We start from the raw sequence: 22,218 nt of genomic DNA, 5'->3' as shown, positions 1-22,218 counted from the left end.
TATCTCCTGTAGCCTAATTGCCATTTCCTTACTTTCATACTGTACCTAAATTAAAAGGCATGTACAAAATCTGGTATAATTGAGAACATATAGCTCAACATGTAAACAATGTGTGAGTTTAGCTATTCTCTGCTTCAGATGAAGATGCCGATAATAACAGTAATGTCATCATACTGGAGACCTATGGCTGCATTCGCGATGCATGCAATAAGCTGCTAAATGTAGTCACATAGTTGATATACTGACAATCAAATAAAACTGGAGATCTTACCACTAGACAAAAAGGAAATATTAATTTGAGAATACAACACAGAAACACAGACACATTAGAGACAGAACCCCTCTTTATTGCAGGATTGTGATGATTAATCAACAGTGACACTAGATCATTTTGAATAACAGTTTAACAGTTAAAACAAATTTAAACACTTCAATTCAAAGATTCAACACTTCATCACTTCAAAATGTAGAAATAAGATAACTCATAATATGAGTAGGATTAGATAGCTTAGTGTAAACAACAATAGACAATTGAGTAGTCACAAGTAGGCTATTATTACTAAAGCATGGCCAACAATGCTCTACTGAACCCTGATCTACTGGGTGAGGAGACTTCCATTCCAGCCCAGCAATAGCACACTTAATTATCAACACAATAGATTTGATCAGTTGAATCAGGTGTGCTACAGCTGAGCTGAAACAAAACCCTGCACACCTAACAGGGTTGACCTGCTCCAATTTTAATTGGTTTATACATTGTGTTTGATGTTTAACAGTATTTTAGTATACTACATTTGCTAAGATAGGTAGGCCTACACATGCAGTATAACCAATTTTTGTATTTATTTAACTAGGCAAGTCAGTTAAGAACACATTCTTATTTACAATGACAGCCTAGGAACAGTGGGTTAACTGCCTTGTTCAGAGGCAGAACAACAGATTTTTACCTTGTCAGCTCAGGGATTCGATGTAGCAACCTTTCGGTTACTGGCCCAATGCTCTAACCACTAGGCTACCTGCTGGCATATAGCACATACCTCTAGTCTCTTAGATATGCATTGGGACCTCTCTCTTCATCTGCAAACAGGCTTTCTCATCTTTCCACATCTGAGAACAGAAAACAGGCTTAATTTGACAAAAGTTAGACAGCACTGAATATTATGTTCCTATTTTCTCTCAGTCTTCAAAGTTTCCCTCTCTAGGGACTGGAACTGGAGAAGCTTTTCAAAACGTCCTCCCACAAAATGACCTGCCCTATCCAGTAGCCTACATTCTCTCTTTACCGACAGCTGAAGCTGCGATTTCACCATGTTCCATGGCTGCTATCCACTAATGCATTTGGAGACTGTGTTTTTAATTTAGAATGATTACATCAATATAGCTAGCTAATAGGAAGATAGCTAGCTGGTGGCATAGCTGATGACATTTAATTAACTTACCTAAACACGGTGTAAAGTTAGCTGGCTAGCGATCTAGCAGCTCACTTGAGTTAACCTGTAAAGTGGCCTACTGTAGCCAGCTAGATTGTTTTTAAAAATGTAAAACATGTATTTACTTACTTGAATAGGTTCCCCCACTGCCTCCATTTTTGGGGTCCTTACACAAACGAAATAATGGGCAATCTTCAAGATATTTCGGTGATAGCAAAGCGCAGCCAGCAGCCTTTGTGGACAGGACGAATGGAGTCAGAGCGGGTTGGTGTCATTTTTTTCGTCGAAATAAGGATGCATAAGCAGAAAAGAACCCCATAAAATATGGTGTTGGATCTTTAGTGTTATGGGGCTATTTTTCTTCCACTGGTCCTGGGGCCTTTGTTAAGGTCAACGGCATCATGAACGTTACCCAGTACCAGGACATTTTAACCAAAAACCTGGTTGCCTCTGCCAGGAGGTTGAAACTTGACTGCAAATGGATCTTCCAGCAAGACAATAACCCCAAGCTCACATCAAATTCTCCAGACATCAACCCCATTCAAAACCTGTGGTTTTGGGCAGTCCATAAGCACAGACGTAGGATATTGAGGATCTCAAAATATTCTGTATGGAGGAATGGTCTAAGATCCCTCCCAATGTGTTCTCCAGTCTCATAAAACATTTTAGAAAACGTCTCAGTGTCGGTATCCTCGCAATGTGGAGGGTGCTGGAGTATTGATAACAGGCGATCCAAAAAGCTTTTTAAACAGTATGTCAGCTCTGTTGATACACACTGTATTAACACAGCTGCCTTCTCAGCTTTATCTTTCTTATTTTTTGACCAAAGCCATTCGCTCACCTGACTGTTCACATCCCATCCTCGTCACCAAGCTTAAAAGATCATTTTCAGGTGAACAAAAGAGAAATGCAGTTACGGATATAGTCCATCTTAAATCAATATGGTTTAATACAAGTTTGCAAACAGGGAGCACAGTATCCTGCACAGGAGCAGAGAATCATGTTTAACTTGGCCTTCACCCTTATATCCTATTTACACTGCACCAGGAAGTCAAACCAACTTTGTTAGCTGCTAAAGAATCAGCCTTTCACAAATTACAACAGTGTCCTTGGTCCTTGGACCTCCAGTCTGGTGTCAATCCCTATCAACAGATATGAGTTTAACATATAGCATCGAGTCTAGTGAACATCAACCCACACAACCAGAACCCTGGAAATCATGTGTATTACAGATAGGGAAAAAACATACAGTGTTAATCCCTCTAAAATTAATAACAATTTTATTAATCTTAAATATTAATTGCGCCCTGTCCAAAAAATAATTCAAGCTTTTGCTCGTCATATTATAATAGATAACGCCATAATGTCTTGTTTGCAAATAACACCCTTCTCAGATGAGAATCTAGAAATATTACCAACATTTCAAGAGTAAGAAATTCATTACTATGAGTAAGACCATGTGTATCAAGAAAGACATTGAGCTAGACACTTAAACATGCTCTCACAAACAATAATTATTATTTTAATGTCATATAAATCCAGTTGCCAGTTTTAATATATTATTCCAATCATGTCTTCAGATCAAAGGAAACATTCACAACAGTCTCTTTTTGATCCTTCAGAGTACTGTATGCAGGTTGAGTAGCACACACAAACATATTTTGAGCCAAATAATTACACACAAAAGGACAAAAAAAAAAGAAGAGATCATAATGAATTGATGTGGTAGCTAGTGATTGTCAGAAACATTTTGGGGAGGCTCTCATTCTCAAAGGTTTTTGGAATAGCATTGTTTCATTCAGGTTGAATAGCCTTGTGTCATAATGCGCCCACCACCACGCCTAGTTCCTCCAGGGGGTTATATATTCCACAAAACCATTCCAGGTGCATCTCATGGAGGGGCAGCAGTGGAACAGTGAGATACTGGACAAACTTCACTCTCAGAACTCAATCATATGTGGACACATTATGGATTACTTGCAGCTACCAGGTCAGAGTCAAGTGAGCATATCAATTATTTAGATGTATCTCTATGGTATATCCATGGGGTTATGTCAGTTATGTCATGATGTGATTTTTGTTTGTGTTTTGAGACATTCACTCAGGTAAAGCAGTAAACCCTGAGATAAGGCTTTAGGCTCATTTTTTTTACAAGTGTCTTATGATATCTATGAATAAGAAATCGTATTTGTGTTAGCATATCAATCTATTTGAACAATATTTTGTACTCACATGGTACACATGGTATGTAAATAACATATGCAACGTGTGATCTGGTTGGGAACTCTGTATTTGCTTGATATTGTTGAGTGGAGACACAGAACAAGTCAGACTACTTTTTAGTTTTAATAATGTGTTGCAATTACTTTTGTTAAGTTTGTATCTATTAACTGCATGCACACAATCGTCCCTCCAGGCCAGACTCACAATCTTTTGACAGTCTGTTCATTTCTCTGACCTGGCCCTGGCCATTTTGATCCTTCAAACGGGCAGACTGGGTTACACACAAAACTTTGCTCCTGATTACATGGCCTGAGTTTCCTGTTGCTTACATGGTTTCATTCAAAGAATATACGGGTGACTAAGATGCTTCTTCCCACCCTGCCCTCACAACCCACCTGACTGGCACGCTTTCCTTCGATCTTCAGTCTCTACTTTACAGGCAAAACTCAAATAATTCTTCATGACAATTTACAGCAGATATGTTAATATTGGTGTCGGATCATCATGTACTCTGCGTTTATTTGTTCCAGAAAGCATGACAGAAAAATCTACACCTGGTGGGCAGATTTTGGCAGAGAGTAAACAGAGAAGCTCCTCTGACAATATCAACTCTCCACAGACAAGTGACAACACCTGCATACCCAAGGACTTCAGCTGCATATACAACAAAGGTAAAGCCAGGCCAACAAAAGCTGCATTATGAGGCTGATGAAAGCTACTGCTGGTAGCCTTTTCATCAGTTAAACTGCACTCGAGGTCTTCGTCCCAAATGGGACCTTTTTCCCTATAGAGTGCCATACTTTTGACTAGGGCCCATAGGGTCAAAGGTAGAGCAGTGTGGGGAGTAGGATGCCATTTGGGACACATATCAATAAAATGTATTTATTAAACCTTTTTTTACATCAGCCGATGTTACAAAGTGCTATACAGAAACCCAGCCTAAAATCCCAAACAGCAAACAATGCAGATGCAGAAGACACATACAAGATCAACATGGTCTGGCTTTCTATCCTGAAGGTGAAAGAAATGTACACCTGTTTAGGCGACGTACTGGCTAGTGGAGTAGAACACTTGGGGAAAAAAGGACAGCCGCACACTCTAGGAGCTCAGATGAAATAATTTAATAACCAAAGTTTTGACAGCCAAGCTGTCTTCATCAGGGTATATTGACAAACACTGCAGGTCACTTAAGCAATAAGGCCCATGGGGGTGTGGTAAATGGCCAATATACCACGGTTAAGTGCTGTTCTTAGGCACAACGCAACGCCACAAACCCTCAAGGTGCCTTATTGCTGTTATAAACTGGTTACCAATGTCATTAGAACAGTAAAAATAACTGTTTTGTCATACCCACGATATATGGTCTGCTGTACCATGGCTGACAGCCAATCAGCATTCAGGGCTCGAACCACCCAGTTTATAATAGTTTTATATAGTTTAAAAGGACACACACAGGTGTCTGTAATCATGGCCGGCTGTGGCTTGATTATATTGGTTGATTATTTACAGATATACTGTAAATAGAACATATAAAAAACATGAATGGATCACATACGATCATAGATACAATTTGGCTACATAGGCCTACAAATAGTATTAACAATGGATAGCAAATTAAATTGAAGGTCCAAACGGCCTCTCATTTTAACAATAAATTGTCACGGTCATCCCTTCTCCTAGGGAGGGGGATGTGTTCAATGCTGATATAATGAAGGGACAAAATAAAGTTGTTGCGCCTAATTCTTGTAACGTCTGCTTCCAACTCATACTCTCAAACACGTAGATCCCCTGAACGCAGCTCACTTTCCAGCCCACTTTCCAGCTCACACTCTCAAACACATAGATCCCAATCACCTGAATTCTGATCACCTGTTCACACACCTGTATGTCAGTATCACACACACTATTTAGTTCAGTTCTTTGCACCCCATCATTGTGAGGTATTGTTTGTTTTGTGACACACTTCTAGTCGAAGCGCTGGTTTTCCCGTAATTTAATCCTCTCGTGTATGATAGTTTTTGCCTGCCTCACTAACGATGCCTTTTGCCTGCCTCACTAACGAAGCCGTTTGCCTATTCCCTGCCTGTACTTTATTTAGCCTATTGGATTTCCTGTTAACTACCTATTGCCTGATCTCCCAGACTATGTTACTAGCCTTTTCCCTGCCTGTACTGTTGCCTTTTTAGACCCCCAGACAAGATTAAAGAATGGGACATGTAGAATATAGAGGAAAACCTGGTTCAGTCTCCTTTCCAACAGACACTGGTAGACAGATTCACTTTTCAGCAGGACAATAACCTAAAACACAATGCACTAAGTGTACAAAATATTAAGAACATCTGCTCTGTCCTTGACAGACTGACCAGGTGAATCCAGGTTAAAGCTATGATCCCTTATTGATCTCTTGTTAAATCCACTTCAATCAGTGTAGATGAGGAGGAGGCAGATTAAAGAAGGATTTTTATGTCTTGAAACAATTGGGACATGGATTGCGTATATGTGCCATTCAGAGGGTGAATGGGCAAGACAAAATATTTAACTGCCTTTGAACGGAGTATGGTAGTCAGTGTCAGGTGCACTGGTTTGAGTGTATCAAGAACTGCAACGCTGCTGGGTTTGCATGCTCAACAGTTTCCTGTGTGCATCAAGGATGGTCTACCACCAAAAGGACATCCAGCCAACTTGACACAACTGTGAGAAGCATTGGAGTCAACATGGGCCAGCATCAACACATTGTAGAGTCCATGCCCCGACAAAATGAGACTGTTCTGAGGGCAAAAGAGGGTGCAACTCAGTATAAAGAATGTTATGTATACTCAGTGTAAGTCAGTGCTTGCGTATGCAGTTTGCATGAATTTGAGTGGTTAATAGAATACATGTTGACAGAATGGCTGTGAGACAGGTAAGGCCCTTCCCAGATAGGGCCCTTGCTTCTGGTACCACTGAAGGCCCCAGTGTTCAGTCAGGCAGCTTGAAGAAGATGTGTCACCATCCAGGCTCATGTCACAGCATACAGTGGCCTGATAGCGAGATTAAAATAAATGCATTATGTACCTTTCACCACAAAAGCCATGGTAGCATTCACTGCACATGTTGCTGAACAATTCAACCCTTTTGCTAGTGTCATTGATATATGGAAATTCACATACAATATTCATAAGCTTTGACTAATACCTGTATTGTCTTGTGGGCCGCTTTAGCATTAGCTAGCCTAACATGAATCATATTACCGGAGCAAATAACTTTTTCTTTCAATGCATGTGTTCTGGACCTTTTAAAAACTACTCGCGGGCCGCTAACTGTTAGATAACAAACAACCTTATCCAGTCATGTTACCTAGCTGACTAACAACCTGATAACGCGACCACCAGTATGCTTTAAGATGGCACTGGAAAAAAGGAAAGGTGCTCTTGGATGTGCTCTCAGGCCTATAGGCTAAATCAATTGAAATCAATACCTTTTTTATGGTGCTCCTAAATACTTTTTGGTGCTCTTAATTATTTAAAGATGAGCACTGACTACCAATTTAAAAAGTTAATTTAGAGCCCTGACTGTGTCCCTTTTATGTTTAGATCTACTCCCTGCTCTCAGTGGTGAGGACACAACCAAAAGTTTCTTCCAAGAGCTGGTGAACATTCTCCTCAGCTATGTCTGCAAGTCGTTCAGACGGAGCTCCAAAGTCCTGGACTTCCACCACCCTCACCAACTCAGAGAGGGCCTGGAGGGCTTCGGTCTGGAGCTCCCAGACCAGCCTGAGAACCTGGAACAACTCCTGGTCGACTGCAGGGACACCTTGAAGTATGGAGTCAAAACAGGTACCGTAAGAGCTGTTGACTGTTTTGCCAAACGTACTCCATTAGGGGTGTAAACGGTTCACCAAGCCCAAGGTTCAGTACATATTGCAGTTTTGGGGTTAGGGTTCAGTTCAGTTACAGCGAGAAAATGAAATGCCAACAGTTATTGTAGTTCCTTTTTGTTTATTTAAAAAAATACGAAGTATTGGTACTCCTGATTCAAGATGATCATGAGTCATAATGCTTTATGACAGCACAGGTGAAATTGTTTAAAATACAGATTTCTGTACTCTAACGCAACCCCTGGATATGATGGTTATTATATCAATATTTGAGCATTAAAGCTTTTCTAGTGCCATTTCTTGCATAATTAATTTTACAGACACAAAAATATCCCACCTTGTTAAGTGTATTTTGTTTTGTCGGCATTTGGAATGTTTGCCAACAAATTAGCTAGCTGTTTACATCAGGCTGGTCATGAAATGCTTTATCCAACATGTACTTTACTCGCATTAAAAGGATGGATGGAAACCGGGTTAATGTCAAGCCATTTTGAGGATGCTGGAATTATATTTTGGACGAACTTGCACATGCCTACAGGAGACTTTTGAAGTAGCCAAATCAGATGAAAACATTGTGACTGGTTGTAAGCTATATGTAAGCTATATTTTGTCTCCAATGTTTATTGAAAACATACATACATTTGCACAATAACCACTTGTTGTCTCTCAAATACATTGTTACAGTTGGTGGTTAACTATCTAGCAATTTTTTTGCCATATTAGCATTAATGTGAAATGTGTCAAAACACAAGTTGAAACAAGTTGAAAATGAGCCACTTACAATTCCCCACATGGCAATTTCTTGTCATTCTTGCTAGTAATCTGGCAACCCAGAATCACAACAACAGAATCACAACAACAGGCTGACTTCTCCCCTATGGAAGCGAACATAGTTTTCGTGACATTATCAGCCAACCCATCTCTATGGCCACATTATTATAGGACGACTTGGGAAAATAATGATCTGCAACAGATCACGCAGTATCAGAGGTAAAAATACAGCCATACTGGCCTGCTACTATACCTTTCTAGATCTTATACACTGTCGAGAGTAGACCCACAACTGATCTAAACGTAAAGAAACATTCATATCACAGGGCTTTTGCACGTTATTCAAATAAAAAATGTTCACTGCAGCCAAGAGTAGAATTTTGTACTCACTTGAAAACAATAATGCAATTATTCATTGCATTGTGGTGTTGTAGGCTAGTCTAGGTAAGATACTTGTATTGTCCCTAAACAAGATCAAATCAAATTGTATTGGTCACATACACATATTTAGCAGATGTTATTGTGGGTGTAGCGAAATGCTTGTGTTCCTAGCTCCAACACTGCAGCAGTATCTAACAATTCACAACAACTGAGTCCGCAGTATTCTGTCAAATATTATTAAAGTGCCAGTGTTCCATGACTATGTGCTGTACATAGGGCAACAGCCTCTAAGGTGCATGTTAGAGTAACCGGGTGGTAGCCGGCTAGTGGCAGTAACTAGGGGTACTGGGCGGAGGCAAGTGGTGACTATTTAATAGTCTGATGGCCTTGAGATGAAAGCTGTTTTTCAGTCTCTCGGTTCCAACTTTGATGCACCTGTACTGACCTCGCCTTCTGGAGGGTAATGTGGTGAACAGGCCGTGGCTCGGGTGACTGAGGTCCTTGATGATCTTCTTGGCCTTCCTGTGACACCATGTGCTGTAGATGTCCTGGAGGGCCATACTAGGTGGTGATATATTCCAATGGTGCATTTGTAAAAGTTTGTGAGGGTCTTAGGGGCCACGACAACTTTCTTCAGCCTCCTGAGGTTGAAGAGGCGCTGTTGCGCCTTCTTCACAACACTGTCTGTGTGGGTGGACCATTTCAGTTTGTCAGTGATGTGTACCCCAAGGAGCTTTTCACCTTCTCTACTTCGGTCGATGTGGATGGGGGCGTGTTCCCTCAGCGCTCTCCTAAAGTCCATGATCAGCTCCTTTGTTTTGGTGACATTGAAGGAGATGTTATTTTCCTGGCACCACTCCACCAGGGCCCTCACCTCATCCCTGTAGTCTGTCTCAATGTCGTTGGTAATCGGGCTACCAGTGTTCTTTCATGCGCATTGATGCACTTGGCCTCTCCTCAGCTATTCCTATTTGTTCTTGTGGATTCATATTGAGAATTGATGCAGCTTTGAATGCTTTTATGTGTGCTATGATTGCTAGTTAGCCTATTGCAGATCTGGACAATAAGGCCAGAGGGGGTGTGGTATATGGCCAATATACCACGGCTAAGGGTTGTTCATAAGCACAACGCAACGTGGTACAGTATATTCGCCATAAACCCCAGAGTTGCCTTAATGCTATTATAAACTGGTTACCAACATAATTAGAACAGTAAAAAGTTATTTTTTGTCATACCTGTGGTATATCAGTTTTCAGGGCTCTAACCACCCAGTTTATAAGGAAAGTTGGTGCACGGAAAAGCGAATTGTAAAAGGGATGTATCAAAACACCTTGATATTGTCACGGGAAACTAGGTGAGTGAGGAAGAATCAGGCGCAGAGAGCATATAGTTCCACAGGAAGAAGTGCACTTTAATATCGCACCGAAAACAATGCCCACAACACAGGGCGCGGAAAATGTGGACCAACCCAAACACACAGGGTACCAGGTCCGGAGCACGCACACCAAAATCATACACACGTAACATAATAGTAATCCCGCACAAAACAAGGGCGGGTAGCCTAGCTATAAATAAGGAAGCCCATCAAGCAAACACAAAAGACACAGGTGCAACTAATAAGACAAAACAAAAAGGGATCGGTGGCGGCTAGTAGGCCGGTGATGACAACCGCAAGCAGATGAGCAAATATGGATAGAATGGAAGACATTCTATAGTAAAACCTGCCAAAGAGTGAATGTAAACCAGGGGGAAAAAACTCACTACCCACCTCTGTGTCCAATAAAAAAAATCACCCAACCCTCCCCAAAGCAGCAAAAAAACTGATAGACAACTCTCCCCTATTGCAGAGTGGAGACGAAGTTGTGCTGTTTTTTCGTTTTGTGGGTGATGTAGGCCAACCTGGACTCAGGAGTAGATGTAACATATTACATTTAAATCTGGGACATTCCAATTAGTATGATATGTTAAGTTTCATGGTATGTATTAATTTGTGGATGTCCATCATCCATTTTGTATGATATGTTGCGAATTACAATTTGTATGTTACAAATTTCAATTTGTACAATAAGTTACGAACTGAGTACAATATATCACAAATTTGAAAATCGTATGATATGTTATGAATTCCAATTTGTTGTGGCTAAGGTTAGCTAGGTCACTAATGCTAACATTAGCTAGGTGGATAACGTTAGCTAGGCTAGGGTTAGGGCAGGGTTTTCCAAACCCCAAGGGGTGCACGTTTTAATAATGCACCCCTTGGGGTCCCGAGGACCGAGTTTGGGAAACGCTGGGTTAGGGGTTAAGGTTAGTGTTACGTCTGTGTCGGCATTAATGTGTCAACATGTTTGAGGTGTTGACAGCTACATGGGCTATTCTCGTTGATCAGTGTCGACATATTCTCTCTGTCCATTGCTGTTGTAATCTACTGGGAAGTCAAAATGTTCTTAAACGATGATGTAGAATCCTCCTTGTTTATCGACCCAACCACTCGCCATCATACAGATCTAGTTCTTGGCTGCAAAAGGACTTTATGAAATTTGCCAATTAAGATTTGAATTTATACTACAAAATGTGCATAGGCTCCAGTTGTTTTAACAGAATAGCCTGAAATGGGGGTTTTTCAGCTCAGATTTACTCTAAGCTTATACTGTAGGCTTAGTGGTTTTTTGTGTGTTTTTTTAATGTATTCATTCGGGAACCGAAGTCCCAGTACCGAACGGTCAAGTAAAAATATGTGTACAGTTACCCCCCATACTCCATGTACCAGTATGTCATTGGTTCTGGCCATGGGAATGGCTGACATTATAGACATCATAGACATTATAGATTAGTAGAATGTTCCAGAATGTCCTCATCTGTCCCCAGGTCACCCACGCTTCTTCAATCAGCTGTCATCAGGGCTGGATGTCATCGGTCTGGCCGGGGAATGGCTGACGTCTACCGCCAACACAAACATGTAACATTTACATTCCTTTTTATTTAACCCTTATTTTACCAGGTAAGATGACTGAGAACATATTCTCATTTACAGCAACGACCTGGGGAATAGTTACAGGGGAGAGGAGGAGGAATGAATGAGCCAATTGGAAGCAACCAAAAAAAATCATCATCAAGCTTTAATTATTTGAATCAGCTGTGTAGTGCTAGGGCAAAAAACAAAACATGCACCCAGGGGGGAAATATATATTTTTAAAGTACATTCCCTCTGGGTGCATGTTTGGGGGGGCAGGACCGAGTTTGGGAAACGCTGTTTTAAATCATAATGAATAAAATAATATGGACAGGGTGAATCTGATCCTATATCAGCACTCCTATACGCTTGATACATACAGCCCCAGGTTACACTACATTCTTAGAAAAAAGGGCTCCAAAAGGGTTCTTCGGCTCTCCCCATAGGAGAACCCTTTTTGGTTCCAGGTAGAACCCTCTATGTTAAAGGTTATACATGGAACTCAAAAGGGTTCTACCTAGAACCAAAATATTTTTTCAAAGGGTTCTCCTATGGGGACAGCCGAATAACCCTTTTAGGTCCAAGGTAGCACCTTTTTTTCAAAGAGTGTATGGCCCATGGTGGGATCTGTCCTCTGGTAAATGTCATTCTGCAATATGAGTTAAAGTGTAAACTTTTTTCTAGGTTTACTTATGAAGTGTCCCCAGTGTTCATTCTGATGGAGGAGATTCTACTGAAGAAGATGCAGGAGATTGTGGGTTGGTCAGAGGAAGAGGGGGATGGAGTGTTCTGTCCAGGTACAGTGTTAGCTACAGTGCCTTGCGAAAGTATTCGGCCCCCTTGAACTTTGCGACCTTTTGCCACATTTCAGGCTTCAAACATAAAGATATAAAACTGTATTTTTTTGTGAAGAATCAACAACAAGTGGGACACAATCATGAAGTGGAACGACATTTATTGGATATTTCAAACTTTTTTAACAAATCAAAAACTGAAAAATTGGGCGTGCAAAATTATTCAGCCCCCTTAAGTTAATACTTTGTAGCGCCACCTTTTGCTGCGATTACAGCTGTAAGTCGCTTGGGGTATGTCTCTATCAGTTTTGCACATCGAGAGACTGACATTTTTTCCCATTCCTCCTTGCAAAACAGCTCGAGCTCAGTGAGGTTGGATGGAGAGCATTTGTGAACAGCAGTTTTCAGTTCTTTCCACAGATTCTCGATTGGATTCAGGTCTGGACTTGGACTTGGCCATTCTAACACCTGGATATGTTTATTTTTGAACCATTCCATTGTAGATTTTGCTTTATGTTTTGGATCATTGTCTTGTTGGAAGACAAATCTCCGTCCCAGTCTCAGGTCTTTTGCAGACTCCATCAGGTTTTCTTCCAGAATGGTCCTGTATTTGGCTCCATCCATCTTCCCATCAATTTTAACCATCTTCCCTGTCCCTGCTGAAGAAAAGCAGGCCCAAACCATGATGCTGCCACTACCATGTTTGACAGTGGGGATGGTGTGTTCAGGGTGATGGGCTGTGTTGCTTTTACGCCAAACATAACGTTTTGCATTGTTGCCAAAAAGTTCAATTTTGGTTTCATCTGACCAGAGCACCTTCTTCCACATGTTTGGTGTGTCTCCCAGGTGGCTTGTGGCAAACTTTAAACAACACTTTTTATGGATATCTTTAAGAAATGGCTTTCTTCTTGCCACTCTTCCATAAAGGCCAGATTTGTGCAATATACGACTGATTGTTGTCCTATGGACAGAGTCTCCCACCTCAGCTGTAGATCTCTGCAGTTCATCCAGAGTGATCATGGGCCTCTTGGCTGCATCTCTGATCAGTCTTCTCCTTGTATGAGCTGAAAGTTTAGAGGGACGGCCAGGTCTTGGTAGATTTGCAGTGGTCTGATACTCCTTCCATTTCAATATTATCGCTTGCACAGTGCTCCTTGGGATGTTTAAAGCTTGGGAAATCTTTTTGTATCCAAATCCGGCTTTAAAGTTCTTCATAACAGTATCTCGGACCTGCCTGGTGTGTTCCTTGTTCTTCATGATGCTCTCTGCGCTTCTAACGGACCTCTGAGACTATCACAGTGCAGGTGCATTTATACGGAGACTTGATTACACACAGGTGGATTGTATTTATCATCATTAGTCATTTAGGTCAACATTGGATCATTCAGAGATCCTCACTGAACTTCTGGAGAGAGTTTGCTGCACTGAAAGTAAAGGGGCTGAATAATTTTGCACGCCCAATTTTTCAGTTTTTGATTTGTTAAAAAAGTTTGAAATATCCAATAAATGTCGTTCCACTTCATGATTGTGTCCCACTTGTTGTTGATTCTTCACAACAAAATACAGTTTTATATCTTTATGTTTGAAGCCTGAAATGTGGCAAAAGGTCGCAAAGTTCAAGGGGGCCGAATACTTTCGCAAGGCACTGTACATTCCGACCTTGCTATCGATACAAACAATGTAGCCAATGACAAACATACACATTGTTACATTTATCCTTGGTACTTTCAATGAATTGGTTCATTGTGTCCTCTTAATTTTGGATATATTGTTTAGTTGTTATGAAGTTCAATGAAATTATAAGCTTAAGACAATCTCTCAGATATCCACCTATAATACAGTACTCTCTATGACTCCCTGTAGGTTACACAGACCTTTGGCCCCGATCCTATTCTAACCACCTCTCGCCGGCTTTGTATTCATGCTACCTGATGAAATTGCTGTATAACATGATCATGTTGCCATCTAATGCACATTCAAATGTCACAAATCAACACTGCAGAGCTTTCCCTGTCCTCTGCCGTGCCTTAATTGTATTACTGTTGATGATAAATGGAAATGTGCATGTACACCCTTGCCCATCTACTGTTGCTAGCCACAATTCTGACTTGTGCTCTGATATATGTTTCACTGATTTCAGCTCTCGTAAAAGCCTGGGATTTCTGCACGTTAACACTAGAAGCTTCTGATTTGTAATAGACGCTAGCTAAAAATATTTAATGAGCAAGCCTTCCTTCATGACCTGGCCTCTGTAAATTGGTACAGAATCTGCTTTATTCATTCTGTTCGAAGAAGCTTGGACCTTCTATTTTGATATCTTCAGTGATATTGTTAACAAACCCTCCCCCATAAAGAAAATGAGAATTAGATACAGGTTCAGCCCCTGGTTTGACCATGATCTTGCAGAGTTACTCCACCTCAAGAATTGCATTTGGCCAAAGGCTCAGCACGTGCATACTCAGGCTGACTGGCTCTCGTTCAGGCAAATGAGAAATAAGTACACTCAGGCTATCCGGAAGGCCAATGTTAGTTACTTTAGGGAGCAGTTCTCTCTCTGTGGGTCTAACCCCAAGAAGTTCTGGAAAACTATTAAAGACCTGGAGAATAAACCCTCCTCCTCACAGCTGCCCATGTCCCTTAAAGTTGATGATGTGGTTGTTACTGACAAGAAGCACATGGCTGAGCTCTTTAATCACAACTTCATTAAGGCCAGATTCGTATTTGACTCAGCCATGCCTCCTTGCCCGTCAAACATTTCCTCATCTCCCACTAATGCAACTAGCCCCAATGCTCCTCCCTCTTTTTCCCCTGCCCCGCTACAAAGTTTCTCCCTGCAGGCGGTCATTGAGTCCGAGGTGCTAAATGAGCTCCTTAAACTTCACCCCCAAAAAACATCTGAGTCAGATGGTTTAGACCCTTTCTTCTTTAATATTGCTGCCCCGTATAATCGCGACGCCTATCTCTGACCTTCTCCTTAAAGCTTGAGGTAGTCACCTCATTCAAGTACTTGGGAGTATGGCTAGACAGTACATTGTCCTCCTCTCAGCACATATCAAAGCTGCAGGCTAAAATTAAATCTAGACTTGATTTCCTCTATTGTAATCTCCTCTTTCACCCCAGCTGCCAAACTAACCCTGATTCAGATGATCATCCTACCCATGCTAGATTATGGAGACGTAATTTATAGGTCGGCAAGTAAGGGTGCTCTCGAGCGGCAAGATGTACTTTACCATTTGGCCATCAGATTTGCCACCAATGCTCCTTATAGGACACATCACTGGACTCTATACTCTTCTGTAAACTGGTCATCTCTGTATAACAGTCGCAAGACCCACTGGGTGTTGCTTATTTATAAAACCCTCTTAGGCCTCACTCCCCCCTATCTGAGATATCTACTGCAGCCCTCACCCTCCATTCACATCCGACCGTGATTGGGAGTCCCATAGGGCGGTGCACAATTGGCCCAGCGTCGTCCGGGTTAGGGGAGGGTTTGGCCGGCCGGGATGTCCTTATCCAAAAAATAGGCACGCTGGGCTTTTGGTTTCTCTCCCTCTAAAAACAGAAATAAATATGTTGGCCTTTATAAATATTATTTTGGCCTTTATTCAGATTACAATCACTTTAAATTCTCTAGTACAGACAGTATTGAAGACTATCAAATGCTTCTCAAAGATGCCCTCTGGTGGTCAAACTAGCACTAACTAGCATAAATGGCAACAATAGCTAACAGTGAAAAAACGGGCCATAGAATTGTGCGGCAGCCCGCAAGGTGTGCAGCAGTATGGCGCAACTTTTACAGGAAGAACTACTGTACAACACCCGTTCTGCCAGTCACATTCTGTTAAAGGTACTGACAGTTGTGGCTGCTTTGTGTGATGTATTGTTGTCTCCACCTTCTTGCTCTTTGTGCTGTTGTCTGTGCCCAAGAATGTTTGTACCCTGTTTTGTGCTGCTACCATGTTGTGTTGCTACCATGCTGTGTTGTCATGTGTTGCTGCCATGTTGTCGTCTTAGGTCTCTTTTTATGTTGTGTTGTCTCTCTTGTCGTGATGTGTGTTTTGCCCTATATTTTTTTTAAATGTATTTATATTTTTAATCCCAGCCCCCATCCCCACAGGAGGCCTTTTGCCTTTTGGTAGACTGTCATTGTAAATAACAATTTGTTCTTAACTGACTTGCCTAGTTAAATAAAGGTAATATAAAAATAAAATAAAATGTATATATTTCCTTAGGTGGGACCATGTCCAATCTGTACAGTGTACTACTGGCCAGATACCACTTCTTCCCTGAAGTGAAGACCAAAGGGATGACTGCTCTGCCCAGGCTAATCCTCTTCACATCAGCACATGTACGCATCACCAGTATTCACGTTAGGTCATGCTTATTCATATTATCTACAAACATGTACTGACATATACTTTTTCCCTATTCTAGAGTCATTATTCAATCAAGAAATCTGCAGCAGTCCTTGGGATAGGAAGTGAAAATGTTGTGGTGGTGAAATGTAATGACCGGTAAGCAAGGAGGGGAGTGTGATTTGCATTTGTTGATCGTGAACATTGACGATATCATCAGAGCTAAATGAGTGATGTCCTTTTTTTACTATTCAAGGGGGAAAATTATCCCTGCAGAATTGGAGTCAAGTATCCTTACTGCCAAAGATGAGGTAATGGATGAATGAGTCTTCTCTTGCCAAACTGAGGGATACAGGGCTGTGAATTAAATACATGAAAGCATATACAGTGCCTTGCGAAGGTATTCGGCCCCCTTGAACTTTGCGACCTTTTGCCACATTTCAGGCTTCAAACACAAAGATATAAAACTGTATTTTTTTGTGAAGAATCAACAACAAGTGGGACACAATCATGAAGTGGAACGACATTTATTGGATATTTCAAACGTTTTTAACAAATCAAAAACTGAAAAATTGGGCGTGCAAAATTATTCAGCCCCCTTAAGTTAATACTTTGTAGCGCCACCTTTTGCTGCGATTACAGCTGTAAGTCGCTTGGGGTATGTCTCTATCAGTTTTGCACATCGAGAGACTGAATTTTTTTCCCATTCCTCCTTGCAAAACAGCTCGAGCTCAGTGAGGTTGGATGGAGAGCATTTGTGAACAGCAGTTTTCAGTTCTTTCCACAGATTCTCGATTGGATTCAGGTCTGGACTTTGACTTGGCCATTCTAACACCTGGATATTTTTATTTTTGAACCATTCCATTTTAGATTTTGCTTTATGTTTTGGATCATTGTCTTGTTGGAAGACAAATCTCCATCCCAGTCTCAGGTCTTTTGCAGACTCCATCAGGTTTTCTTCCAGAATGGTCCTGTATTTGGCTCCATCCATCTTCCCATCAATTTTAACCATCTTCCCTGTCCCTGCTGAAGAAAAGCAGGCCCAAACCATGATGCTGCCACCACCATGTTTGACAGTGGGGATGGTGTGTTCAGGGTGATGGGCTGTGTTGCTTTTACGCCAAACATAACGTTTTGCATTGTTGCCAAAAAGTTCAATTTTGGTTTCATCTGACCAGAGCACCTTCTTCCACATGTTTGGTGTGTCTCCCAGGTGGCTTGTGGCAAACTTTAAACAACACTTTTTATGGATATCTTTAAGAAATGGCTTTCTTCTTGCCACTTTTCCATAAAGGCCAGATTTGTGCAATATACGACTGATTGTTGTCCTATGGACAGAGTCTCCCACCTCAGCTGTAGATCTCTGCAGTTCATCCAGAGTGATCATGGGCCTCTTGGCTGCATCTCTGATCAGTCTTCTTCTTGTATGAGCTGAAAGTTTAGAGGGACGGCCAGGTCTTGGTAGATTTGCAGTGGTCTGATACTCCTTCCATTTCAATATTATCGCTTGCACAGTGCTCCTTGGGATGTTTAAAGTTTGGGAAATCTTTTTGTATCCAAATCCGGCTTTAAACTTCTTCACAACAGTATCTCGGACCTGCCTGGTGTGTTCCTTGTTCTTCATGATGCTCTCTGCGCTTTTAACGGACCTCTGAGACTATCACAGTGCAGGTGCATTTATACGGAGACTTGAGTACACACAGGTGGATTGTATTTATCATCATTAGTCATTTAGGTCAACATTGGATCATTCAGAGATCCTCACTGAACTTCTGGAGAGAGTTTGCTGCACTGAAAGTAAAGGGGCTGAATAATTTTGCACGCCCAATTTTTCAGTTTTTGATTTGTTAAAAAAGTTTGAAATATCCAATAAATGTTGTTCCACTTCATGATTGTGTCCCACTTGTTGTTGATTCTTCACAAAAAAATACAGTTTTATATCTTTATGTTTGAAGCCTGAAATGTGGCAAAAGGTCGCAAAGTTCAAGGGGGCCGAATACTTTCGCAAGGCACTGTATTTTCAGCCAGGGATGGATTTAGTCAAATTAGGATGAAACAGACACCCCCAACAGAATACGCTCATATCAGAATTTCTGTTTACCAGTCAACAACATTGACTGGTGCATAAAAGGAGCTACCAGAGCTCCAGTGTGTTGGCAGGGACTATTTCACAGGAACAGGTCAATACACTCATCATGATTCTTGTCATCTCTCTCTCTCTCTCTCTTCAGGGTTGTGTCCCATTCTACGTCAATGCCACAGCAGGCACCACTGTGTACGGAGCCTTTGATCCTCTCAATGCCATCGCAGACATCTGTGAGAGCCATGGACTCTGGCTGCATGTTGATGTATTTACCTTATAGCATCCATCATGGCTTACCGGACACACATTTAGCCTTATTTCTGACATATTTTAATTGGGCATGCTTTAGTCCAGTACTAAGCATAATTTGTGTCTGGGAAACCGTCCCCATAAGAATTTGTTATATATAAAGACAAGATTGTAGTTAGAGTAAAATTCTCTTTGTTTCTTAACAGGCAGCCTGGGGCGGAGGACTGTTGATGTCCAAGCGGCACCGTGTGAAACTACAAGGGATTGAACGGTAGGTACGGTAACCAGAGAGAACAGAGACTTGAGGACACCCAACATTTACAGCTCTCCAAAAGGATAATAGATTTCTGAATTTCACTCTACCATACAGCCAGGATCAATTACATTTTGGGGTTTTTGTTTCCATTCACAATTGAAATGGAATTGACCCTCAACAGTTCTGCCTTGATTGGATCTTACATGCAGGTCTATTTGAATTCTGTTTATTACAGAGCCTGGTCTGTGACTTGGAACCCTCATAAAATGATGGGTGCTCCGCTGCAATGCTCAGCCATACTGGTGAAGAAAAGGGTGTGTAGTCTAACGCTATGAATATAAAAAATCAAGACTACCAAAACATTCCATCCTGAATTACAATTTGCACGCATTCAGAAATACACATGCATAATGTAGTCAGTGGTTTCTCACTCACAGGGCCTCTTGAAAGACTGCAATCAGATGTGTGCTGAATACCTTTTCCAAACTGACAAGCACTACGACACCTCTTATGACACTGGAGACAAGACCATTCAGTGTGGCAGGCATGTTGATGTCTTCAAGCTCTGGCTCATGTGGAAGGCCAAGGTATGTAACATACTCACATGGATTTTATATATTTATTTATCAACTGGTAAATAAAACTAACTTCATTCCCACCTTGATACATTTATAGTGCTTTATATATATATATATATATATTATATTATATTTCTCTTCTTAGGGTTCAGAAGGCTTTGAATCACAGGTCAATAAATGTTTGGAAAATGCTGAGCACTTGTTTGACAAACTCAAACAAAGACCAGACTTTGAACTTGTCTTCAAAAGCGAAGTAAGTCTGTTTTTTAAAGTCCCTTGTAGTTATTGAATAATTCCTCAGTGAGATGAATCGTTGTAAGCCTTTTATCTGTGATACATCCCCATGCAGCCTGAACACAGCAACGTGTGCTTCTGGTACATCCCACCAAGTCTGAGGAACATGTCACCAGGTCCTGAGAGGAACAGGAGACTCCATGAGGTAATGCTACACCTTGGATCTCTAATGTTAGTGATATATTAGATGCGTCTTAATTCAACCTTTGTGGTTCTTCATCCATTAGATGCTGCAGATACTGTATCTGTACTCATAACTAGCAGCAGCACATTGACTTCTGTTCATACTCTATCAAGCTAAATCACTGTTTGGTTTCTAAGGTGGCACCAAAAATCAAAGCCAAGATGATGGAGCAGGGGATGGCCATGATTGGCTATCAGCCGCTCGGAGACAAAGTTAACTTCTTCCGATGTGTCTTCTCCAACCCGGCCACACAGACAGAGGATGTGGACTACCTCTTGGAGGAGATCGCTTCTCTTGGTCATGACATCTGCATCAGGACTGAAACCGATTTGTGAATCAGGTTTGAGACCACTTTATGAATCAGATTGTGGCTCAGATTAACTGTAAATCATGCATTTAGAGGGAAATGGGTAAAAACAATCAGAAAACTAAATATATCTCTAAATGTTTTGTTGTGTAATTACAGTCCTTCTTATGTAAAAATATATACAAATATGATTTTTGTATTCCAGAGTATCAGGGAATTGTTATAATGTAGCCAGTTCATTTCTACATTCATTTTATTTGTGTACAACAATATTGTAGCCTATACAGTGCATTCGGAAAGTATTCAGACCCCTTGACTTTTTTCACATTTTGTTACGTTACGGCCTTATTCTAAAACTGATTAAATAATTGTTTTCCACATCAGTCTATACACAATATCCCACAATGACAAAGGAAAAACAGTTTGTTAGAAATGTTTGTAAATTTATAAGAATATACAAACAGAAATACCTTCTTTACATAAGTATTCAGACCTTTCGCTATGAGACTCGAAACTGAGCTCAGGTGAATACTGTTTTCATTGATCATGCTTGAGATGTCTCTACAACTTTATTGGAGTCCACCTGTGGTAAATTCAATTGATTGGACATGATTTGGAAAGGCACACACATGTAGGTATATATAAGGTCCCACAGTTGACAGTACATGTCAGCCAAAAACCAAGCCATGAGGTTGAAGGAATTGTCCGTAGAGCTCCGAAACAGGATTGTGTTGTAGCACAGCTCTGGGGAAGGATACCAAAACATTTCTGCAGCATTGAAAGTCCCCAAGAACACAGTGGCCTCCATCATTCTTAATTGGAAGAAGTTTGGAACCCTCAATACTTTTCCAAGAGCTGGCCGCCAGGCCAAACTGACCAATCAGGGGAGAAGGGCCTTGGTCAAGAAGGTGACCAAGAACACAATGGTCACTCAAACAGAGCTCCAGAGTTCCTCCGTGGAGAAGGAAGAACATTCCAGAAGCACAATCATCTCTGCAGCACTCCACCAATTAGGCCTTTATGGTAGAGAGGTCAGACTGAAGGAGATGAAAGATGAAAGGAGCAAAGTACAGAGAGATGCTTGAGGAAAACCTGCTCCAGAGCGCTCCGGACCTCAGACTGGGGTGAAGGTTCACCTTCCAACAGGACAAGAACCCTAAGCACACAGCCAAGACAACGCAGGAGTGGCTTCGGGACAAGTCTCTGAATGTACTTGAGTCGCCCAGCCAGAGCCCGGACTTGAACCCACTCGAACATCTCTGGAGAGACCTAAAAACAGGTGTGTCAAGCTTGTAGCTTCATACCTAAGAAGACTTGAGGTTGTAATCCCTGCCAAAGGTGCTTCAACAAAGTACTGAGTAAAGGGTCTGAATACTTATGTAAATGTGATAGCTCCATTTTTATTTTTAATACATTTGCTAAAATGTCTACAACCTGTTTTTGCTTTGTCATTATGGCGTATTGTGTGTAGATTGATGTGGAATCAAAACATTTGAATCCATTTTAG

General features: G+C 41.2%; 1 protein-coding gene across 1 annotated transcript; it reads left to right on the top strand.

Annotated features, from left to right (window-relative positions):
• The first annotated feature begins 3,323 nt into the window (after positions 1-3,323).
• LOC115113949 (glutamate decarboxylase 1-like) lies at positions 3,324-22,218 on the top strand. The gene is made up of 15 exons (XM_065013439.1): positions 3,324-3,420; positions 4,184-4,324; positions 7,226-7,468; positions 11,527-11,617; positions 12,296-12,408; positions 16,638-16,753; positions 16,840-16,919; positions 17,017-17,071; positions 18,992-19,108; positions 19,299-19,363; positions 19,584-19,662; positions 19,786-19,935; positions 20,072-20,179; positions 20,276-20,365; positions 20,542-22,218. Exons 1-15 carry the CDS (start codon positions 3,324-3,326, stop codon positions 20,737-20,739), a joined length of 1,743 nt encoding a protein of 580 aa, XP_064869511.1. The 3' UTR covers positions 20,740-22,218.

The sequence above is a fragment of the Oncorhynchus nerka genome, linkage group LG9b (genome assembly GCF_034236695.1).
Source record: "Oncorhynchus nerka isolate Pitt River linkage group LG9b, Oner_Uvic_2.0, whole genome shotgun sequence".
Lineage (NCBI taxonomy): Eukaryota > Metazoa > Chordata > Actinopteri > Salmoniformes > Salmonidae > Oncorhynchus > Oncorhynchus nerka.
This window is presented reverse-complemented; position numbering and strand designations above follow the sequence as displayed.